Source organism: Protomyctophum bolini, assembly GCF_963924005.1.
Source record: "Protomyctophum bolini genome assembly, chromosome: 16".
Taxonomy (NCBI): Eukaryota; Metazoa; Chordata; class Actinopteri; order Myctophiformes; family Myctophidae; genus Protomyctophum; species Protomyctophum bolini.
In genome coordinates, this window is record NC_137877.1 from 2,830,710 (window position 1) to 2,850,620 (window position 19,911).

The window sequence follows — 19,911 nt, forward strand, 5'->3', positions numbered from 1 at the left end:
ATACGCAGCTGTGGCGCGACATCTTATAGCTGACAACACTGTAGAGCTCAAGATCCTGATGTTGGATATAGGAAAGTGTGGAGGGCAGCGATCCAGGAGTCCGGAGTTGGTGTTGGCTAGACCTCACTCTCGCAGTAACAACTAACAACCAGTGTTCTTTTCGTCGACTAAAACGAAGACGAGAAATGTTCGTCGACTACCTTTTTCCCCTGAAGAAAACTAAATGGAAACTAAATTAAAACTATGCTATGGTGACTAAAACTAAGACTAAATATACTGACAATTTCGTCAACAAATAAAAACTAGACAAAAATGTTAGGAAGGGACTAGTGGACAAGAGATCCAGTATGAGTCATTTTACACTTGGTTGCATGCTGAAAATAGCTGATCTACAAGCTCACAACGCGTCGCGCTGCAACGCGTTGTGAGCTTGTAGATCGGCTATTTTCAGCAAGTGTAAAATAAGTCATTATGACGGCAACAGGCCCGCAAAAATACATTTTAGTCGACTAAATCACCTGTAGATTAAATCATATGACATTTAGTCGACTAAAACTAGACTAAACACTAGAACATTCCAGGTGACTAAAATGTGACTAAAACTAAGTGAAAACTATTCAAGAGACAACGACTAAAACTAAAATAGAAATTTGCTGCCAAAAACAACACTGCTAACAACTAACAACTACTTCAGTTAAACTACTATTGCCACATACGTAGTAAGGCGAGTTCAGACAATCAGAGACACACGTGGCTGCCACACATTGATTGCATATTATTTTCCTCTACAGGAAAATATATAGCATCGTTTTACAAACGTAAATTAATGGGCCGTTTACCTGTAGAAATGTATGCGTTTACCTGCTTATTGCTCTGCTTCAGAGCTTCTGTTAAATGCCTACATTGTTAATTGTAATACTGATCTTTTATTTTTTATTTTTTTAATATTTTTTATCCCACGATTTTTTAGCCCATTTTTCACCCCTGTGTCAATCATCTACTGTGATCCTGGGCTCTACACACCCTCCGCCAACCTGGGGAGAGCAACGGACTTAACTCTATACTGATCTTGTCGATGTATAGTCAGCAATGTAGTTTTATTTCTGAATGTCAGCATTGAATTCTGGGTGGCAAGTTGCAATTTTTTTTTACAGTATGGCCCCAAATAGGCAACGAGCTTGTATAGGTCTGCTATTTTTGAAAACATAAAAAAAACGACTGACATACATAGAAACATAGCTTTTTCAGAAAACTGTCAGGATGTAGGCCTAGAAGACATTTTTTTAAATCTGATCTCAGGTCAGAATGGGTTAAGAGGATCTGTGTCATGTTGTATGACCTACAGTAGGTCTCCCTGCTGAACAGGCAGCCAGACCAACCTGTAGGATTCACTAGTCTCCAGTGCAACAACAACAACAGAGATCACCATCCCTGACCGGCTGTGTTTGTGCCAGAGACTAGAGAGGCATCGCAGTCGATAATAATTCAAAACCATATAGTGCCCGCACGGGGGCGGGCAGGAACCATATTTCCCTGTGCAGCCCCAGACATTGTAATGTAATTTATGATGTGAGATATTACTCTCCTTAGGTACAGTAAACGTAGGCAGGGGAAAACTAAAACCCATGTACGATGACTTGCATTTGTTGGAAGCATCGTGTTACAGTTGATCCGCCTTTGACAGATCTAGTCTATCCAGCATGACACTTTAACCCATTCTGACCTGAGATCAGATTAAAAAAATGTCTTCTACATCCTGACAGTTTTCCATTCTGACCTGAGATCAGATTCTAAAAATGTCTTCTATGTCAGTCACTCTTCGATTTTTCTAAAATAGCAGACCTACAAGCTCGTAGCGCGCCACTCGGTGGCGCGCTATGAGCTTGTAGATCTGCTATTTTTAAATAGCTAAAGCATAACATAATGCCAAAACGGGTTCCCGTACAGAATGGGTTAAGCCTTCACAAGTGTTTAATGTCCGGTTTTACTCAGTACAGAATTAGTTAGAGGGGGATTAGTTAAGGAAGGTTTTAAAGATGTTTAGACCAATGCATAAAAGCCTGCTCTTCCTCCTTAGCTTTTTATTGCAAGGTCTCAAGTAAGCTAAGCAGGCTAGCCTGCCCTAGGCCGGTCATCTAGACCTATCTTTAGCCCATGCATGCTAGCGAGTGAATGGAAGCTAGCGCCCGACTTATCTCCGCTGCTGTCATCGAGGCTGCCAGTATTTTTAGGGGACGGCAGCAGCTGCGAAAGCATTTAACGGTTCTTCCACGAACAATGACACTTGGGGTGTCTGAGGGACCCGAGCGTTCACAGCGTTTAGGGAAACCACTGGAAAGTCGTTGAACGAGGGAAGCTGGAAGCTGAAAGTGTTTTGTTTTTTATTTCTGTCTCCTTCCCGTTCCCCCAGTTGACCCGACCCGACTGAGTCAAGATGTCTGGGTGAAGAAGCACTCGGGACCTTTGAGGAGAGTGTTCTGGTTGATGTCTGAAAAGTGACTTGGGACATTACTCAGCTTTTTTTTGGAGATGGTGACTTTGCCTCCTTAGCCTCGAGGGGAGATTGGCGAGTGCGGAATGTATGTTGACGATGGTTCCTGGGTACTGAAGCGAGGTAGGTCATGTGAGGGGTATGCTGCACAGCTTCACGGGGGTCAGGGGTCGTTCCAATTAAACCAGATGAGTAAACACAGGGGTTAATCTCCCCTGCTTTAAACCTCCAGGGGGAATATTTCAACGCTTTGTCCAAAACAATTTAATACAATGTGTGGACCATGATGTGAGAAATGATTTTCACCACTGTGTCCAAATGAAATCTGAAATAGCCTATATGATATCACTGATATCTTATAACCAACTGGAGAGTGAGATGTAAATGCATGTTTGAGTTCATTTTATTGCAATATAAAGCCAACCCAATGCAATTTGTTTTTAGAAACGATGAACATTGCTGATATTTACAGTAAAACCCATAACAAACTGTGAACATACTCTTAGGTATACAACATAAAACCTATAATGTTTCATTCGAAACACAATAGATATCAAAGGGCTTACTGAAAAACAAGAATGCTACGATTGTAAATACTTAACACTATATTAATTTAAAGCTTTTTGAAAGCTTATAAACAAAACTGCGGTTCATCATTCTGTGAAGGTAAATGAATATATCGGCAGGATATATAGGAAGACAAACCAAGGGGGTGTTTGTTTGTGACACAAACAAGGATCCCAAAGCCATTGAAATAGATGGACAACACAGGTTGAACAACAACACGTATTATATTCCTTGAGACCCACAGGATTTTCTCACTGTATGTGAGCTGTCCCAAAATACATAAACTAGCCTGATGGATGACTTCTGGCGTGCTGGCAATACTTTAGCTGCTACGGCCAAATATGAGACGCCAAAACCACAACACAAAATGTGGACCAATAAATGTGGACCAATTAGCAAAATGCTAATATATAATTTAAACCGAAATGAAAAAAATAAAAATAAAAAATAGAGCATATAGCGCTGGGAACTTTGAATTAAGGGGATGATGGGTCGATCCAGCGGCTCTTTTTATTTGGAAATCAAAACCCGACAGGAGGAGAAAACCAATTTTAACGTTGACATTTTAAGATGGAATGCTATACCAGCAGGGCTGCCAACAAAGGGTGTGAGGGAGGCATGGCATATTTTGACTGCAAGGTCTCCTGGGTGGGCATGCTGTGGGTTCTGGTCTCTGTGTGTTTGTGTGTGTGTGTGTGTGTGTGTGTGTGTGTGTGTGTGTGTGTGTGTGTGAGCACGCGGGTTTCTGGGCGTGCTTTGTGATACCTGACACACACACACACACACACACACACACACACACACACACACACACACGCACTAACTCACTCTCTCCCTCGCAAGTCTTTATTTAGGGCATACTATATTAAGCTCCTTCCCATTGAAATACAGCACCAGCTGTGTTGGCTGTGGGTCGTACGGCTGCTGTTTGCAGGACCGTGTTGCCCCTCCACGGCTAGCCTGTGTGTGTGTGTCTCTCTCTCTCTCTCTCTCTCACTCTCTCTCTCTCTCACACGCAGCTAGAGTATCTCTCTCTCTCTCTCTCTCTCTCTCTCTCTCTCACGCAGCTAGGCTACACTGCTAATTCAATTACAAGCAATGATCATACCGTGTCCATTTGCACTCAGTACAGTACATGTGGGGGGGGGGGGGGGGGGGGCGTATAGTGGGTGGTAGGGGGAGGTGTACTTTAGACATATAGCCTAATACAGTACAGTATATAAGGTGTTTACTGTTTACTTTTTAAAGTAATTTATTCAGCTTTTTTCCCCCTTTAATTCCTCAGATAGGAGAGTTTAGAGAAATAGCAGGAAACCAAGGGCAGAGAGAAACGGTAACATGTCATTAGTCAGAAGGTTCATTGTTCCGAAATTACTATCCTTATCTCTAACCCTAACCTAAACCTAACCGCAAGCACGGGAGCAGTGCATGTTCGGACTAACGGGACTTCGGATCTATGGGCAGTTCCCGAGAGAAACTATGACAGGAGTTTGATTTTAAGTCGGGGTCCACTGCACGACTCACCAGGAGCGTGTTGTGGCCTGGCTTATTGATTGATTGATTGAAATATTTATTAACAGTTTGTAGAATTACAGTAGCCTACATTTTAAGAACAAACTCAATACAGAGACTGTTAACTGTGAGTGGACGACCCCAATTAAGCATTACACTTGTTTACAACAGGGTCCACATTGTTCAATTCATCAAATTAGCTAGCCACCAGGCGTAGAGAGAAAATAAATAATTCTAATTTCTCTGTGGGGAAATTAGTTTGGCCACAGAGCCATCGAGCACACCCTGCATAATGAGAAGGAATATTCATTAATCATCTGTGTTGTATGCAAGGGGATAATCAGTGGGGACTCTGGGAGTGGGTCGTTATTGAGAAATAAGCCGGGTGAATCTTATTTATTGATCCATTGATTATCCCACTTATTACACAGCTATTTAACATATAAACACATTGATCCGAAAGTAAATAACACGCGAAGGATTTCATTGCTTTTACGGTAATTAAACTATTCCATTAATTTATGCCAGTGTCGCCTCGGAAAACAACGTATTGATAAAATGACATTAATGTTGTGTTTACTGCACTTCCCATTTCTCACCTCAAATGTTTTCAGAAACATTCTTGAGAGCAATATAGTTACCTGTAAATGGCGTGTGTTTGTTTGTTTACAACATGGCTGCCATGTTGGAAGACAGCGGTGTGTTACTGAGTTCAGTGCAGCCATTAGAAGAAGAAAAAATAACACACCGCTGAATGACCAATTAGAATCAATCATTCACCCAAGGCGTAATAAACATATGTTAATATGTTACATGGAAGATAAAGCTTTCAATAAATTATGTCCACATTTAATACTTAACCTCTTTTGTGTACTTTCACATCAGATAAAAGATCGAAGCTGCTTGTTGTATAGTATACAGTACATGTTGTACTGACATTCATCTATTATTTCCTTTGTCCAGGACGTTGCACGGTGCAGAAGTTTGACGGCCTTTTCCCCAGCGTGTGAGAGTGACTCCTGGCCTGCCTAAAGGGTGAGGTGACTGCCTCTACCTCCTCCTGGCCTGCCTAAAGGGTGAGGTGACTGCCTCTGCTCCTCCTGGCCTGCCTAAAGGGTGAGGTGACTGCCTCTGCTCCCCCTGGCCTGCCTAAAGGGTGAGGTGACTGCCTCTGCTCCTCCTGGCCTGCCTAAAGGGTGAGGTGACTGCCTCTGCTCCCCCTGGCCTGCCTAAAGGGTGAGGTGAGGCTGGCATAAAGCAGAGATGGACGTGTTCGGCGGGGCGCCACGTTTCCTGGCCTACCCGCGCACCGTGGTGGTGCAGAGCGGCACGGACGCCGTCCTGAAGTGTCAGATCGGCGGAGACCCGCGGCCCACCGTCATCTGGGAGCGGAACAACGAGAAGATCGCCCCCGAGGGACGCTACAGGGTCTTCGAGGACGGGAACGTTTACAACCTCATCATCTCGTCGGTGACCACGGAGGACAGCGGCCAGTACATATGCAAGGCCAAGAACAGCATCGGGGAGACCTACGCGGCGGCCACGCTGAAGGTGGAAGGCGAGGCGCAGGAGGCGGAGCTACGGGAGGAGAACAAGCCCCGCTTCCTCATCAAGCCCCTCTCCACCCGCGTGGGCCGCGGCGAAGACGCCGTCTTCTCCTGCAAGCTGTGGGGGAACCCGCGGCCCGAGGTGGTCTGGGAGAAGGACGGCCGGAAGCTCAACGAGATCTTCGAGAGCACGCACTTCAGCGTCAGCTACCAGGACGGCGGGTGGTTCCAGCTCAAGATCTTCAAGACGCGCGCGCCCGACGGCGGCGTGTACACGTGCAAGGCCCGGAACGAGTTCGGGGAAGGGCTGGCGGGGGCCGTGCTGCTGGTGGACGCGGGCCCGGGACACGAGAACGACGAGGGGAACCGTAACGGCTACACCAACGGCCACTGGAAGGCCAACCAGGCCAAGCAGAGGAGCGGCAGGCAGATGCTGAACCGCCTCAAGGAAGGCGACACCGTGACCAAATCCACCAAGGTTAAGATGTTCGCCGTGACGGAGGGCAAGCACGCCAAGTTCCGCTGCTTCGTGACGGGGAAACCCAAACCCGAGATCATCTGGAGGAAAGACGGCAGGCTGATTCTGTCCGGGAGGCGTTATTTGTTGTACGAGGACAGGGAAGGCTACTTCACGCTGAAAGTACTGTACTGTAAACAGAAAGACAATGGAGTGTACGTGTGTGCTGCGTCCAACACTGCAGGACAGACCCTCAGTGCTGTGCACCTCTCTGTCAAGGGTAAGCTTTGCACACATTCTTCTCTGGCATTAAAATAATAATTATTATAATATATTTTTTTATCCCACGATTTTGTAACCAATTTTTCACCCCTGTGTCAATCATCTAATGTGATCCTGGGCTCTAAACACACCCTCCGCCAACCTAGTCCCCATATATGGGGGACAAGGGGAGAGCAACCTAGTCCCCATATATGGGGGACAAGGGGAGACCAACCTAGTCCCCATATATGGGGGACAAGGGGAGAGCAACCTAGTCCCCATATATGGGGGACAAGGGGAGAGCAACCTAGTCCCCATATATGGGGGACAAGGGGAGAGCAACGGACTTGAACTCATGCTTCCTTCATGCCTGAGTGTCCAAGTTGCTCCTTTACACCTGACAGGGGGGAGTTTCCCTGGTTGGACGTAGCGCGTGGAAGGAACACGTTATTCCAACCAGTTCCTTTCCCCTCCATCAGGCGCCCCGGCTGGCCAGCATTATTGATACAAATAAATTGATCATTTTATTAGACAATGCAAGATGCAAAACAGTATACCGGATATACAGTCAAGCACAGCATTGGTCCAAAAGGACAGCACCGAAGAAAGACCTTAGCGGTCTTGTTTCTATTCGGGTCTCATGCATTCATTCACAATGACAGTCACAACATTTCTCAAACACATTAAATCTACATGTACAGGTTGGAGTAGAAATACATAAATTAAACAAACGGGGGGGGGGGGGGGGGGGGCAGCCAATCACCTTCTCTCCCTTTGACCTGACGACAGTGACAGGTGACTTTTCAGACCCTTTTTTAAAGGAACCCAGTGATCTGCTTGTTTTGAGGGAAGGGGGCAGGGCATTCCACACTTGAGTGGCGGTGCTGTGAAAGGTGAATTTACCCATAATATTTGTTCTGAAAATGGGTGGCAAGATATACCAAGCCTCACTGAAAGATCCATTGAAATTGGTGCTATCCACGGTTCACACATAACCCAGACTATAGCCATTTTACTCTTAAAATGGCTGGGTGAATAGGGTCAGTTCTTAGAGTATATGTACTAATATTAGGGCTGGGACTAATTGCGATTAATTTAGATTAATTAAGTACAGAGAAATTAATCGCGATTAACTACAGATAAATTAATCGCACCTTTTTTTTCACCGCGGAACGTTTCTCACTGGGCGCTTTTCTATAGTACTGAAAACTGGAAATAATAAAAAGTCACCCCATTTTGTGTTGCCTAGAACTGGAGGTCTGACAAAAAACAGTAACAATATGAAGTAAGTACAGCTTTGTGATGTCACTGAGATGTACTTGTTACCGTTACTAATTGTTTTTCAGACCTCCAGTTCTAGGCAACACAGAATGGGGTGACTTTTTATTATTATTTCCACAACAGGTATATTAATGACAGTAACATGTTGAAAATGAGTGGTATCCTGTAGTCACTATTCATTGATTCACTGGGATACCAAAAAACATAAAAAAAAGGTTTCTCGCTGTTCTCGGGTTGAATATTGATATGCGATTAAAATGTGATTAATCTAGATTAGTTAATTACAAAGCCTCTGATTAATTGGATTAATTGTTTTAATCGAGTCCCAGCTCTAACTAATATATATACTCCAAGGGTCAGTTAGGACCTAATGGATTGAAAACGAGCACTTGAATGTAAAAATACAAAGACACAATAGTAAGGTTGCACTGACTACAGAATAGCAATACAAGACAATTGAAACTGACTCTACTCTTAAAATGGCTGTAGTATAGTCTCGATTATGTATAAACCATGGAGGTCACACGCAGGATATAGCACCAACTTCAATGGATCTTTCAGTGAGGCTTATAGTATATCTTGTGTTAGATTGATTGATTGATTAAGAGTTGTTATCACATGGTTTCTCATGGTTGCAAAGTGAAGTTTGTCTGGCCTCGTGGCCTCTATATACGCACGGATGCCACTGCCTGCCTGACTGACTGACTGCCTGCCTGACTGACTGACTGCCTGCCTGCCTGCCTGCCTGACTGACTGACTGACTGACTGCCTGACTGCCTGCCTGCCTGCCTGCCTGCCTGCCTGCCTGACTGCCTGCCTGACTGACTGCCTGCCTGCCTGCCTGCCTGACTGACTGACTGCCTGCCTGCCTGCCTGCCTGACTGACTGCCTGACTGCCTGCCTGCCTGCCTGCCTGCCTGACTGACTGCCTGCCTGCCTGACTGACTGACTGACTGCCTGCCTGCCTGCCTGCCTGCCTGCCTGCCTGCCTGCCTGACTGCCTGCCTGACTGCCTGCCTGACTGACTGACTGACTGACTGAATGATGAGATGGTTGGCCTAACAATGAACTGCCAATTGCAGTCAAGAGCAATCATCTCTCCGGTATATGGGATGGGGGAAAAAGCTGTGGTGCCTTGTCTGGGAACAATCACTTTTTCATTTTAAATTTTTTTTAACATCAAATAGCCCATACTGTAGCAAATAGGCTATATCTACTGTAGGCCTAATAGGTCATACAGCTGCAACAAATGAAAATGTTGGGGAATAATCATATAATGGTATTTTGTCAACCTTTTGGGATTCTTATCATCACACAGTAAGCCCTATTTCCTCTACAGTCTACAGCAACGTTTCCACCAACCATACAATAATGGATGTCATTGCATATTAAAAAAATGGCAATTCAATCAAAGATTCTTTACAGACAAAACTCATTTTACACCATCAGTCAATAGGATTAGTTAAAAAACGACCACGCTAACAAGCTAATTAGATGCAAGTGTGTGTAAACAGCAACCATCTGCTAACTCAAGAGCAATCTGAGAGAAATCCAATCCCCGGGACGATTCATTAAACATCTTAATTATCTGAAATCTGACCTCAGATATATTCCATCCAACTATCTGGCCGATATCAGGCCAAGTTCTTCAGCTTCGAGGTGCAACGCGGTGGCCGTACCAACGGTCTGCGGAGCCACTCAGCGTGTGAAAGGTCTAGGGGTGCAACATGTGTTCCATGTCTCTGGGGGATGGGGTCAGGTTTCTCACATGGCCCATGGGGGGAAAAGTCCAAATGCATTTCCCTGAGAGCAAGTATTGTCAGACATTCAGGAAATCAACAGAGTATAGTATAGGCTACACATCTCATTATAAAACAATCGCTAGCATAATCACCATCATCATCATTTTTCGACTGCGGTCGAGATCATGGATTTCACGATGCCACGCCAGACTTCCCAGTTCCTGCTTTACTGATGCATGTGTCCCTATTAGCGATGAACTTTATCATAAAAAGCTTATTTGGGATGCATAGCAAGTGTTACCATTATTATTATTTTTGACTGGGGAGTCATATTTTGACGGCAGTAACTGCCTTTCATAATTTCACCCCCCTCCGTATCGAAGTATTGGACAGTATTAAGATGTTGATATTCATTTTGTATTCATCCTTAGGGCCCCAAATCACACCTTAGAAAGCACGAGTGTCACTGCCTGTCATATTTTCACCCCCCTCCCCATCTAAGTATTGGACAGTATTAAGATGTTGATATTCATTCATCCTTAGGGCCCCAAATCACACCTTAGAAAGCAGTGTCTTGTGTCTATTTCAAACACAAAGTGTTTTTACTGGGGGGGGGGGGGGTCATATTTTGACAGCAGCAATTGTCTGTCATAATTTCAAGTATTGGACAGTATTAAGATGTTGATATTCATTTTGTTCATCCAGGGCTCCAAATCGCACCTTAGAAAGCACGAGTGTCTATTTCAAACACAAAGTGTCATAATTTCACCCTCCTCCAAGTATTGAACTGTATTAAGATGTTGATATTGATTTTGTAATCATCTTTAGGGCCCCAAATCACACCTTAGAAAGCATGAGTGTCTATTTCAAACACAAAGTGTTTTTTCACCTGGGAAACATATTTTGACGGCAGTAACTGCCTGTCATAATTTGACACCTCAGAACCCTTCAGAACATTTGAGACGGTGCTGCCAGAGAAAGTCAGCTCGACCTGGCAGTCCTACAAGCCGGGATGATTTCATAAATCATAAATCATATCGCACATGGATAGAACAACAAGCACACATACCTTCACCAGACCAGCTCTGGTCTGTGGTGTACTAGAAGAAGAACTCTGCACCGGTTCAGAGAGAGGCCATCGTGTCACACAACGAGCACAGTGCAGTGGTCAGCATGAAGACACTGGGTCAGAGGGCAAATTACAGCATAGGTCAAAGGGTTAATAGAATATACATCCCTGTATATAGAATGATACGCCCCTATGGCAACTTTTATGGCATCGATAATTTCGTCAGGGATACCATATAATTAAGAATTTACCATAATCAAACAAAGACCAACAGATTCAGTAACAGCTTCTATCCCACAGCGGTAGTTGCACTCAATGCTGCTAAAAAATGATCTGTTACTGCGACACTTTTAGTTTTTTTATCTGCTATCTTAAAGTACAATAAGGGTTTGTTGTGCGATAACAGATGAAATTACATGTTTGTGCATTAACAAACTGGGGTTGTGCAATAACAAGAAGTCATGTGTGTTTTGTTTTAGCTTGTATATGTTGTTTTGTGATATAATGCACTGATGCAATGCAATGACAAATAAAGATCTATCTATCTATCTAGCATACTAAGGACATAGCCAAGTGTTAATATAGTGGACAAAGTACTCAACCCCAGTACTGATATTTGTGCAGTATAAAGTACTAACTAGATCATTACTCGGGTGTCATATTTTCACCCCCCTCCCCATCTAATTATTAATTGGACAGTATTAGGATGTTGATATTCATTTTGTATTCATCCTTATAGGGCCCCAAATCACACCTTAGAAAGCATGAGTGTCTATTTCAAATACAAAGTGTTTTTTACGGGGAGGGGGTCATATTTTGACAGCAGCAACTGCCTGTCATAATTTCACGCCCTCCAAGTATTGGACAGTATTAAGATGATGATATTGATTTTGTATTCATCTTTTGGGCCCCAAATCATGCCAATAATAGATAGATCATGGCAATAATAGAACTAGTACATCTATTCAAAACAGAGGTTTTTTGACTGGGGGAAGTCATATTTTGACAGCAGCAACTGCCTGTCATAATTTCACCCACTCCCTATCCAAGTATTGGACAGTATTAAGATGCACCCCAACTATGGCACCCCATCTTTAAAGGTATATTCCGTGATTTAACTTAATTCAAATATCACTTATTTTTTTGTTTTGTTGTGATAATCCTCTCTACTATAGAGTGTGCTGACCATATAAGGAGTTCCTCCCTGTCCCCAGTTAACCCCTGGGGGTAAAAAAAAACCTTAGGCTTCGTTTTTGGCTCTCTATCCTGATTGGATGAAAGGTTTAGGTCCCACAGCCAAAAACGAAACCTAAGGTTTTTTGAGTGAAATCACTGAGTATACCTTTAAGAAAATACTAATCGTCAAACCTTGACCATACTATGTCACACCCCCCCCCCCCCCCCCCACCAGAGCCACCGGTGCGGTTCAAACAGCCGCTGATTGACCTGGAGGTTTGGGAACGGGACCTGGCGGTTCTGGAGTGCGAGGTCCCGGAGGACTCGGTCCCCATCACGTGGTACCTGGAGGACCGGCGTCTGCAGCCCGGGGCCAAATACGGCATGGAGGAGTGGGGAACCAAACGACGGCTGACCATCCGAGACATCGGCGTGGACGACGATGGGATTTACCTCTGCGAGATGCCGGACGGGGGGAGGAGCATCGCAGAGGTGGCTGTGAAAGGTACAACTAAAGTTTACTGAGGGGAAAGCAGGGAATCATAGCTTCAAATTGACATATTGGTTGTTCAGTTTGACCCACCAGTTTTGGAGATATGGCTTATTATAGAGTTATGTCTTGCAGAGAAACAGCGAGTTGAGAAAACAGGCTTGAAAGGTTCACTTCTGTGGTCTCTAACATTACACCTATAGCTACATGTTTAAGCATTTCTTTCATATTTACATGTCTTCTGTGGTCTCTAACATTACACCTATAGCTACATGTTTAAGCATTTATTTCATATTTACATGTCTTCTGTGGTCTCTAACATTACACCTATAGCTACATGTTTAAGCATTTATTTCATATGTCTTCTGTGGTCTCTAACATTACACCTATAGCTACATGTTTAAGCATTTATTTCATATTTACATGTCTTCTGTGGACTCTAACATTACACCTATAGCTACATGTTTAAGCATTTATTTCATATTTACATGTCTTCTGTGGTCTCTAACATTACACCTAGCTCCATGTTTAAGCATTTATTTCATATTTACACTTATTTCAGACATGCTCTAGGTATGTGAAGAGTCTGCCTGTGCTATAAACTCATTTTTGAAAGTTTTTATCCTCTGGTGAAAAGCTGGAGTTTGTCTCTCAGTCAAATCTGGTCACATATGTATTCGGAGATGGTGAAATTGTCTGGCTACGCGAGACTACCACCAACACACTCACGTGACGTCGACACCCTTCCCATTCGCATTAGTATGTGCGATTCGCACATAGCTAGGGCTATAGGCCATAATAGGTCGCTGTAGCTAAAATAATAGATCAATAATAATGAGTTAATGATATTATTAACTTAATTATTGTCAAATTATATAGTAGCACAGCTAGTACACACTCTGACTACCGGGTCTTGTTGAACAAGATGGGTCAAGAGTCATGGTGTTGGTGAAGGTGGTCTTGTTGGTGGTGTGGTGGGGGGGGTCTTTACAACTGACATCATCTGTACAGAATGTGGGCAGAGGGTCGTTATGCAACACGGCCACAGGTGTTTGTCATGGAGGAGTGGAGGAGGGCCAGCAGCAACAGGTGACAGGCAGCGCTGTCAACCATAACCCAGGCAACAGTCTGAAGGTCATTAAACATTTAAATGACCGCGATATGCAGACGACCGTATCACAGGTGTATACACAAGCAGCAACACACATGAGTTGCTATGGTGCTTTTCCACTCTCTGCATGGTCTCAAGCTCTCAATTTGACTCAGTCTGCGCTCCACTCACTTTACTTAGCTTCCCAGTGCAGATGGGACCCTCTCTCCTGTATGCAGTGTACACATAGAAACCCACATTGGCCGCTGCTATTCATTGGTGCAATGTGTGGATCATCACGGCTGCCACATTAGCAAGGGCAAGCTATGCCTCCTAACGCACGTATGGTATGCCCCATGTATGTCGAAGCAAATTTATTGGCAATGTAAACGTATGTTTTCTCATGCCAATAAAGCCCTTTGAATTGAATTGAATTGTCTATTGAAGCAGGACGTCTTTAAAACAAATCATCATGACTCACTGAATTCTCCAACGACGCAATTTGGTTTGTTGTAGTTATGTTATGATATAGGATATTTTGTTTAATTAAAAAACACTTTGAGAGTTTATATGATTTTTATATTTTTGCATCGGTCTCCTATATAAAGCCGTGGACACTGACTAGGCTGTGTCGAGGCTGCATGTGGGGTGGGTAATTAATTGAGAAGTGTGAAGTATTCCTTTAAAGCAGCACTATGTCGTTTGGGGTATCAGTGGCCACTTTGGACACACATAACATGGCAGCCAACGTCTTTGACTCCATTACCCATGAGTCTCTGTCAGCATGACTCCATTACCCATGAGTCTCTGTAAGCATGACTCCATTACCCATGAGTCTCTGTAAGCATGTCCACCCAGGACGTGCCTCGTGATTGGCGAGTCTTCGCTTAGACTGACTCATCGTCTCCCCTATACATACGTAGTAATACTGTATAGTCAAACCCTTACCAGGGACCCCCCCCCCCAATATAATAATCAATAAGCAATATTACACGAGAGGGTGTGGTTTAACGTGATTATTGCCACGACAGTGATGCGGTCAGGAACGAGACGTAGTCGAGTTCCGCAAGCATCACTGAAGTAATCACGTTAAACCACACCCTCGACTGTAATATTGCAATTATACAACAGTTACCCTTAAAACTAAGAAATTACAGATGTAGTCACTACGACCAGAAACGTCCCAAGAAACTAGCTAGCCTAGCCACCGAGTCTGCTAGCGCTCTGGGAGAACAGAGCAGCTGAATTATTTGTTTTGATTAGGTGTGGCGTGGTGCTCGTTTGATCCACGGCTAGAACGTGGTTTCAACCAATCAGATTGCTTCCTCGAAACGATCTGCGGTATAATATGCTATATATATATATAATTGCTTATAGTGCTGCTTTAACTTCTTTAATTAAGCCTCCTGTGAATGTCTTTTTTCCCCCCATGGTTTGCTGAACAGGCACGATAATGCGGAAGCTTCCCCGGAAGGTGGACGTGCTGGAGGGGGAGAACGCGGCGTTCTGCGTGGAGGTGGAGGAGGAGGAGATGGACATCCACTGGTACAAAGACGGGGTGGAGCTGCGTGAGACCCACCAGACCATCCTCAAGTCCTTTGGCAGAACTCACATCCTGGTCTTTGTCAACACCATGCCGACAGACGCCGGCCTGGTCACGTTCTTCGTGGGCAGATCCAAGACCTCGTCTCAGCTCAGGGTGAAAGGTACAGTATATGGTGTACAGTTCTACAGTATATGGTGTACAGTATATGGTGTACAGTATGTGGTTAAAAGCAGCATGCCCCTCATGGTCAACTGAGGCGCCTGATGGAGGGGAAAGGAACTGGTTGGAATGTTTCTTTTGCGTACTGCGTCCTACCAGGGAACCTCCCCCCTGTCAGGTGATAAGAAGCGGTCGGCTCTCTCTCCTCAAGGAAGCATGAGCAATTCGGGGCTGGGGGCTCTCCCCAGATTGGCGCAGGGACAAATTAGCCATTGGGCCAGTTGGGCCCTGGCCCAGGGGCCCTTGACCATCATTACATTTAGGTTAAAAAGATGATAAAACACGGAAAAACAAGAAAATGTCGCGCGCACGTGTGCTATGGGGGCCCTGGAAATATTACTGGCCCAGGGGCCCTCATGGGGGTTAATCCGTCCCTAATTGGCAGAAGGAGAGTATAGTGCCCAGGATTACAGTTTAGGTATTGGCACCGGCTGAAAAATGGGTTACAAAATTATGGGATACATTTTAAGAGAGAGAGAGAGAGAGAGAGAGAGAGAGAGAAAAGGCAGCTATACGGTCTCTATATCCACCTGAAAACTATGGTTTTATAACCTCTTAAACCATAAATAGCCGATCTACAAGCTTATTACAATCACTATTTTTACTGAATGTTCTCATATTTTTGCCAAATGTTCATCTAAGCTTTTTCTTTTACCAAATCTTAATCAAAATTATTTTCAACAAATGATAAGGTCCAAGTGTTGCCCTAGATCCATGCCAAAAGTCTTGTTTTTGTTTTTGCATGTGCAACAACAACATCTGACCATGAGGCATTTTCTCTCCTTCTGCTCCTCCAGCGGCCAGGCATTGTCCACCCGCGTGCCCCGTGGGCGTTCAGATCAACACGGAGCGCGCCAACGCCGTCCTCTTCTCCTGGGTTCCCGCTCCGGAGTCACGGAAGAACCCCCCGTCCGGATACGTGGTGGAGAGGCAGGAGGTGGGCACCGGCTCTCAGGAGTGGCTACAGTGCCTGACCACCGACTCCGCCACGTCCGTGGAGATCCTGGGAGACAGCGTCCCGTGCGAGGCCGATTATCGCTTTCGCATTTGCAGCGTGAACAAATACGGCAGAAGCAACAACGTAGAGTTCCCGAGAACAGTTCACCTAGGTAAGATACTGTAGAACAGTTCACCTAGGTAAGATATACTGTAGAACAGTTCACCTAGGTAAGATACTGTGGAACAGTTCACCTACTGTAGGTAAGATATAACTGTATAGGTCCAGTCTTTATTCTATTGATTCAAACCGCAGGGATTTCTAAATGATTCATAATAATATCGACCTTCCAAACCACATGTTGTACAAGTTATCACTAGTATTATTAACCAATAGTTGTAACGATGTCTGGTATCTCTCTCCAGGCTATGGTAACTTTGCCCTGTGTTTACATAACAAATCAACAATGTCATGTTTTACCCATCGTTTCCCTCTATAACCATCAGCCACTGGAGTAGTGGCGGTGCTTTAACTGCATAAGAACACTGCCCTGTCGCTGTATTTTGGTGTTTTATTGTTCTGTGTTTAGATGGTTCTGTTATGACTTCTCCTCTGCATACTGTAGTGTTTAGATGGTTCTGTTATGACAGCATAACCATTTAAACACTACAGCATGCAGTCATAACAGAACCATCTAAATACTACAGCATGCAGTCATAACAGAACCATCTAAACACTACAGTTTTATTGTTAAGGCAAAGTTACATAATTATGCCTTTCACTTGTAAAATGTATCAAAGTCTACTTAGTTGACTCTCAAATGACTCAGTATGGTCAAAGTTAACAATGCTATTTCACTGACATATTCAAAATCATCATATTCAACGAAGAGTAATATAATGTATCCTCATGGCTTATTGTGACATCTGTTCCAGTCCCGGTTGCCAGAATCCAAGCCCCTCTACAGGACGCCTTGGTGCCAGAGGGACAAGACGCCAGCTTCTCCATTGAGCTGTCGGCGTCCGTGATCGGAACGTGGTTCCTAAACGGCACCCAGCTCCAGGAGGACGACCGCTACTCCATGCGGCGGTCGCGGACGCACCAATCCCTGCGCATCCGAGGGGTGCGAGACACGGACAACGGAGCCGAGATCACGTTCATCGCCTACGGCATCCGGGACTCTGCAGCACTGTACATTCAAGGTACAGTACACATTCCAACCTCTGCCTTTTAACACATTCTGACCTGAGATCAGATTCATACGAGGTTTCCACTGGACACACACTGGTCTGATGAACCCATTCTGACCTGAGATCAGATTCTAAAAATGTCAGTCGTTCTTCGATTTTTCAAAAATAGCAGACCTACAAGCTCATAGCGTGCCACTCGGTGGCGCGCTATGAGCTTGTAGGTCTGCTATTTTTCAATAGCTAAAGCACGACATGATGCTAACACCAAAATGGATTCCCGTTCAGAATGGGTTAAAAATTATGTCATGTTGCAACCACGTCTACAGACCTTTAACCCATTCAGGGCGGGAACCTCTTTTGGTGTTCTAAACAAGCATTATGTTACACTTAAGATATAACAAAATAGCTCTAGATCTACAAGCTCATAATGAGCTTGTAGGTCTGCTATCTTTGAAGAATCGTGAAAATGTGGCGCAAATCTTTGAATATACCTGTATATTCTTTCCGAGCGAACGTTAATTTTAAATTGTTTGGGTCCTTGACATGAAATATTGAGAACCAGTGTGATTTTCAAGTTGTGTTCTGTAACAACTTGTGTTGTTACTTATACCAGTTCACTTCATTGCATAAAACGCACAATATGCAACAATGACAATTAACAACTCAAAATTAAAATGCACATTTTTTTCCGCAGCTCCTCTCGTGAAATTTTCCTCACTGTCGGAGATGGATCGTAATAAGTTCGTGGAAGTCGGGAACCCCATCGTCCTCTACTGCGAGCTGTCGGACCCCGCGGCTCCGGTCCACTGGTACAAGAACGGGGTGGAGCTACAGACGGTGGAGGGTCTTCACATCCAATCGGAAGGCACCATGAGGAGGATCGTCATCCAGTCGGCAGAGTTCTCGCATTCGGGCGTGTACTGCTGTGACGCCATCGACGACGTCATCCGATTCAACGTGGAAGTCGAGGGTGAGTGGGCGGGGCAAAGCCCTTACTTGTACATTTCACACGTCACACGTTTTTTTTTTTACTCACGATTTGCTTTTCTTGAAACTGATTTCATGTTGCAATTTGAAATCAAAATAAAAAAAGTACTGTTGTTAAGACAGTAATAAATCCAGTCACACACAACACAGGCATAAATAATGAGCAGAGTACGTCGTTATCTTAAATTATCCGTAGCCGCACCTGTAAGATTCTCAGCCCTTCCGGAGGCTGACCGGAACAAGTCGGTCCACACGGGCTGCCTCTTGGCGCTGGTCTGTGGGGTCTCACAGGCCTCGGCCCAGGTCCACTGGTACAAGGACGGCTCAAAGCTCCTCCCCCAGAGTGGGCTAGACATGCAGTCAGACGGCATGAGGAGGACGCTGGTAGTCCAATCGGCAGAGGCCTTCCACTCGGGGTCGTACAGCTGCAAGACAAAGGGGGACGCCGTCACTTTCACCGTGGACGTCAAAGGTGATTTAAAGTTAAACGTTTTGGTTTTTGAGCAGTTGAGCACATTAACCCGGCCTGCAGGGCATGCCCTATTTTGGGCGTTATGTCGTTATATCGGGAAAACAATTCTCAAACATAGCCCGCTGTAGTCTTATATAGTTAATCGTATACATTATGGTACACCGGCGGTGTTGCACAGTGAAGATAACCGATGTACAAGCTCACAAAGCGTCGCAGTGACACATTGTGAGCTTGTAGAGTTGGTTATTTTCAGCGCATGACAGTGTTTGGTTTAAGTGGTTAACCATTCACTCTCAGCATTGGCCACTAACGATGATGATATCGAGTGTCGACCTTTTGCCTGTCCTCATAACTGTTTTGTCAACATTTGTCATGTTAGCAAAAATTTGCTAAAACAATTTGTGTTCTGCATCCCAAAAGGAATTCAGCTAAACTGTCTCATCAATCTTGACTTCTTGAGGTTTGGCATGTACAGTACATATGGCTGATCATTTGAGATGTAAACATATCTATAGCTCCACCTGTGAAGTTCTCAGCAGTCCCAGAAGACATGCGAGCCCAGTCCATCGAGGTGGGACGCCCCGTTGTACTGCAGTGTGTGGTGTCGGAGCCCGAGGCTCAGGTTCGCTGGCACAAGGGAGGGGTACAGCTTTTTTCAGACTTGGGATTAGAAATTGACTCGGAGGGCGACACACGGACCTTGGTGGTTCAGTCCGCAGAGACGTCCCAGTCTGGCCTGTACACTTGCTCCACAGAGGACGATACCGTGGAATTTCAAGTGACCATCAAAGGTGACTTTACCACTTTTACTCTGTGCCCTAGTGACGTAACCCCACTTCCCTCTTTCTAAATGCCACTAATAAACCCTGCTTTACAT

General features: G+C 44.7%; 1 protein-coding gene across 11 annotated transcripts in view; it reads left to right on the forward strand.

Moving 5' to 3' along the window:
* The first annotated feature begins 2,236 nt into the window (after positions 1-2,236).
* The window catches only part of obsl1b (obscurin like cytoskeletal adaptor 1b), an 80,082-nt gene continuing 62,407 nt past the window's right edge, over positions 2,237-19,911 (forward strand). For 8 of the 11 annotated variants that reach the window (XM_080786192.1, XM_080786197.1, XM_080786198.1 and 5 more), the window contains exons 1-9: positions 2,237-2,614; positions 5,534-6,854; positions 12,339-12,608; positions 15,129-15,389; positions 16,246-16,557; positions 17,321-17,587; positions 18,270-18,545; positions 18,759-19,034; positions 19,550-19,825. In XM_080786192.1, coding sequence (XP_080642318.1) covers positions 5,834-6,854; positions 12,339-12,608; positions 15,129-15,389; positions 16,246-16,557; positions 17,321-17,587; positions 18,270-18,545; positions 18,759-19,034; positions 19,550-19,825 — 2,959 coding nt within the window. In that variant the 5' untranslated portion in view covers positions 2,237-2,614; positions 5,534-5,833. The remainder of the gene's footprint in view (positions 2,615-5,533; positions 6,855-12,338; positions 12,609-15,128; positions 15,390-16,245; positions 16,558-17,320; positions 17,588-18,269; positions 18,546-18,758; positions 19,035-19,549; positions 19,826-19,911) is intronic. The other 3 variants (XM_080786193.1, XM_080786194.1, XM_080786195.1) reach the window with 2 other exon arrangements.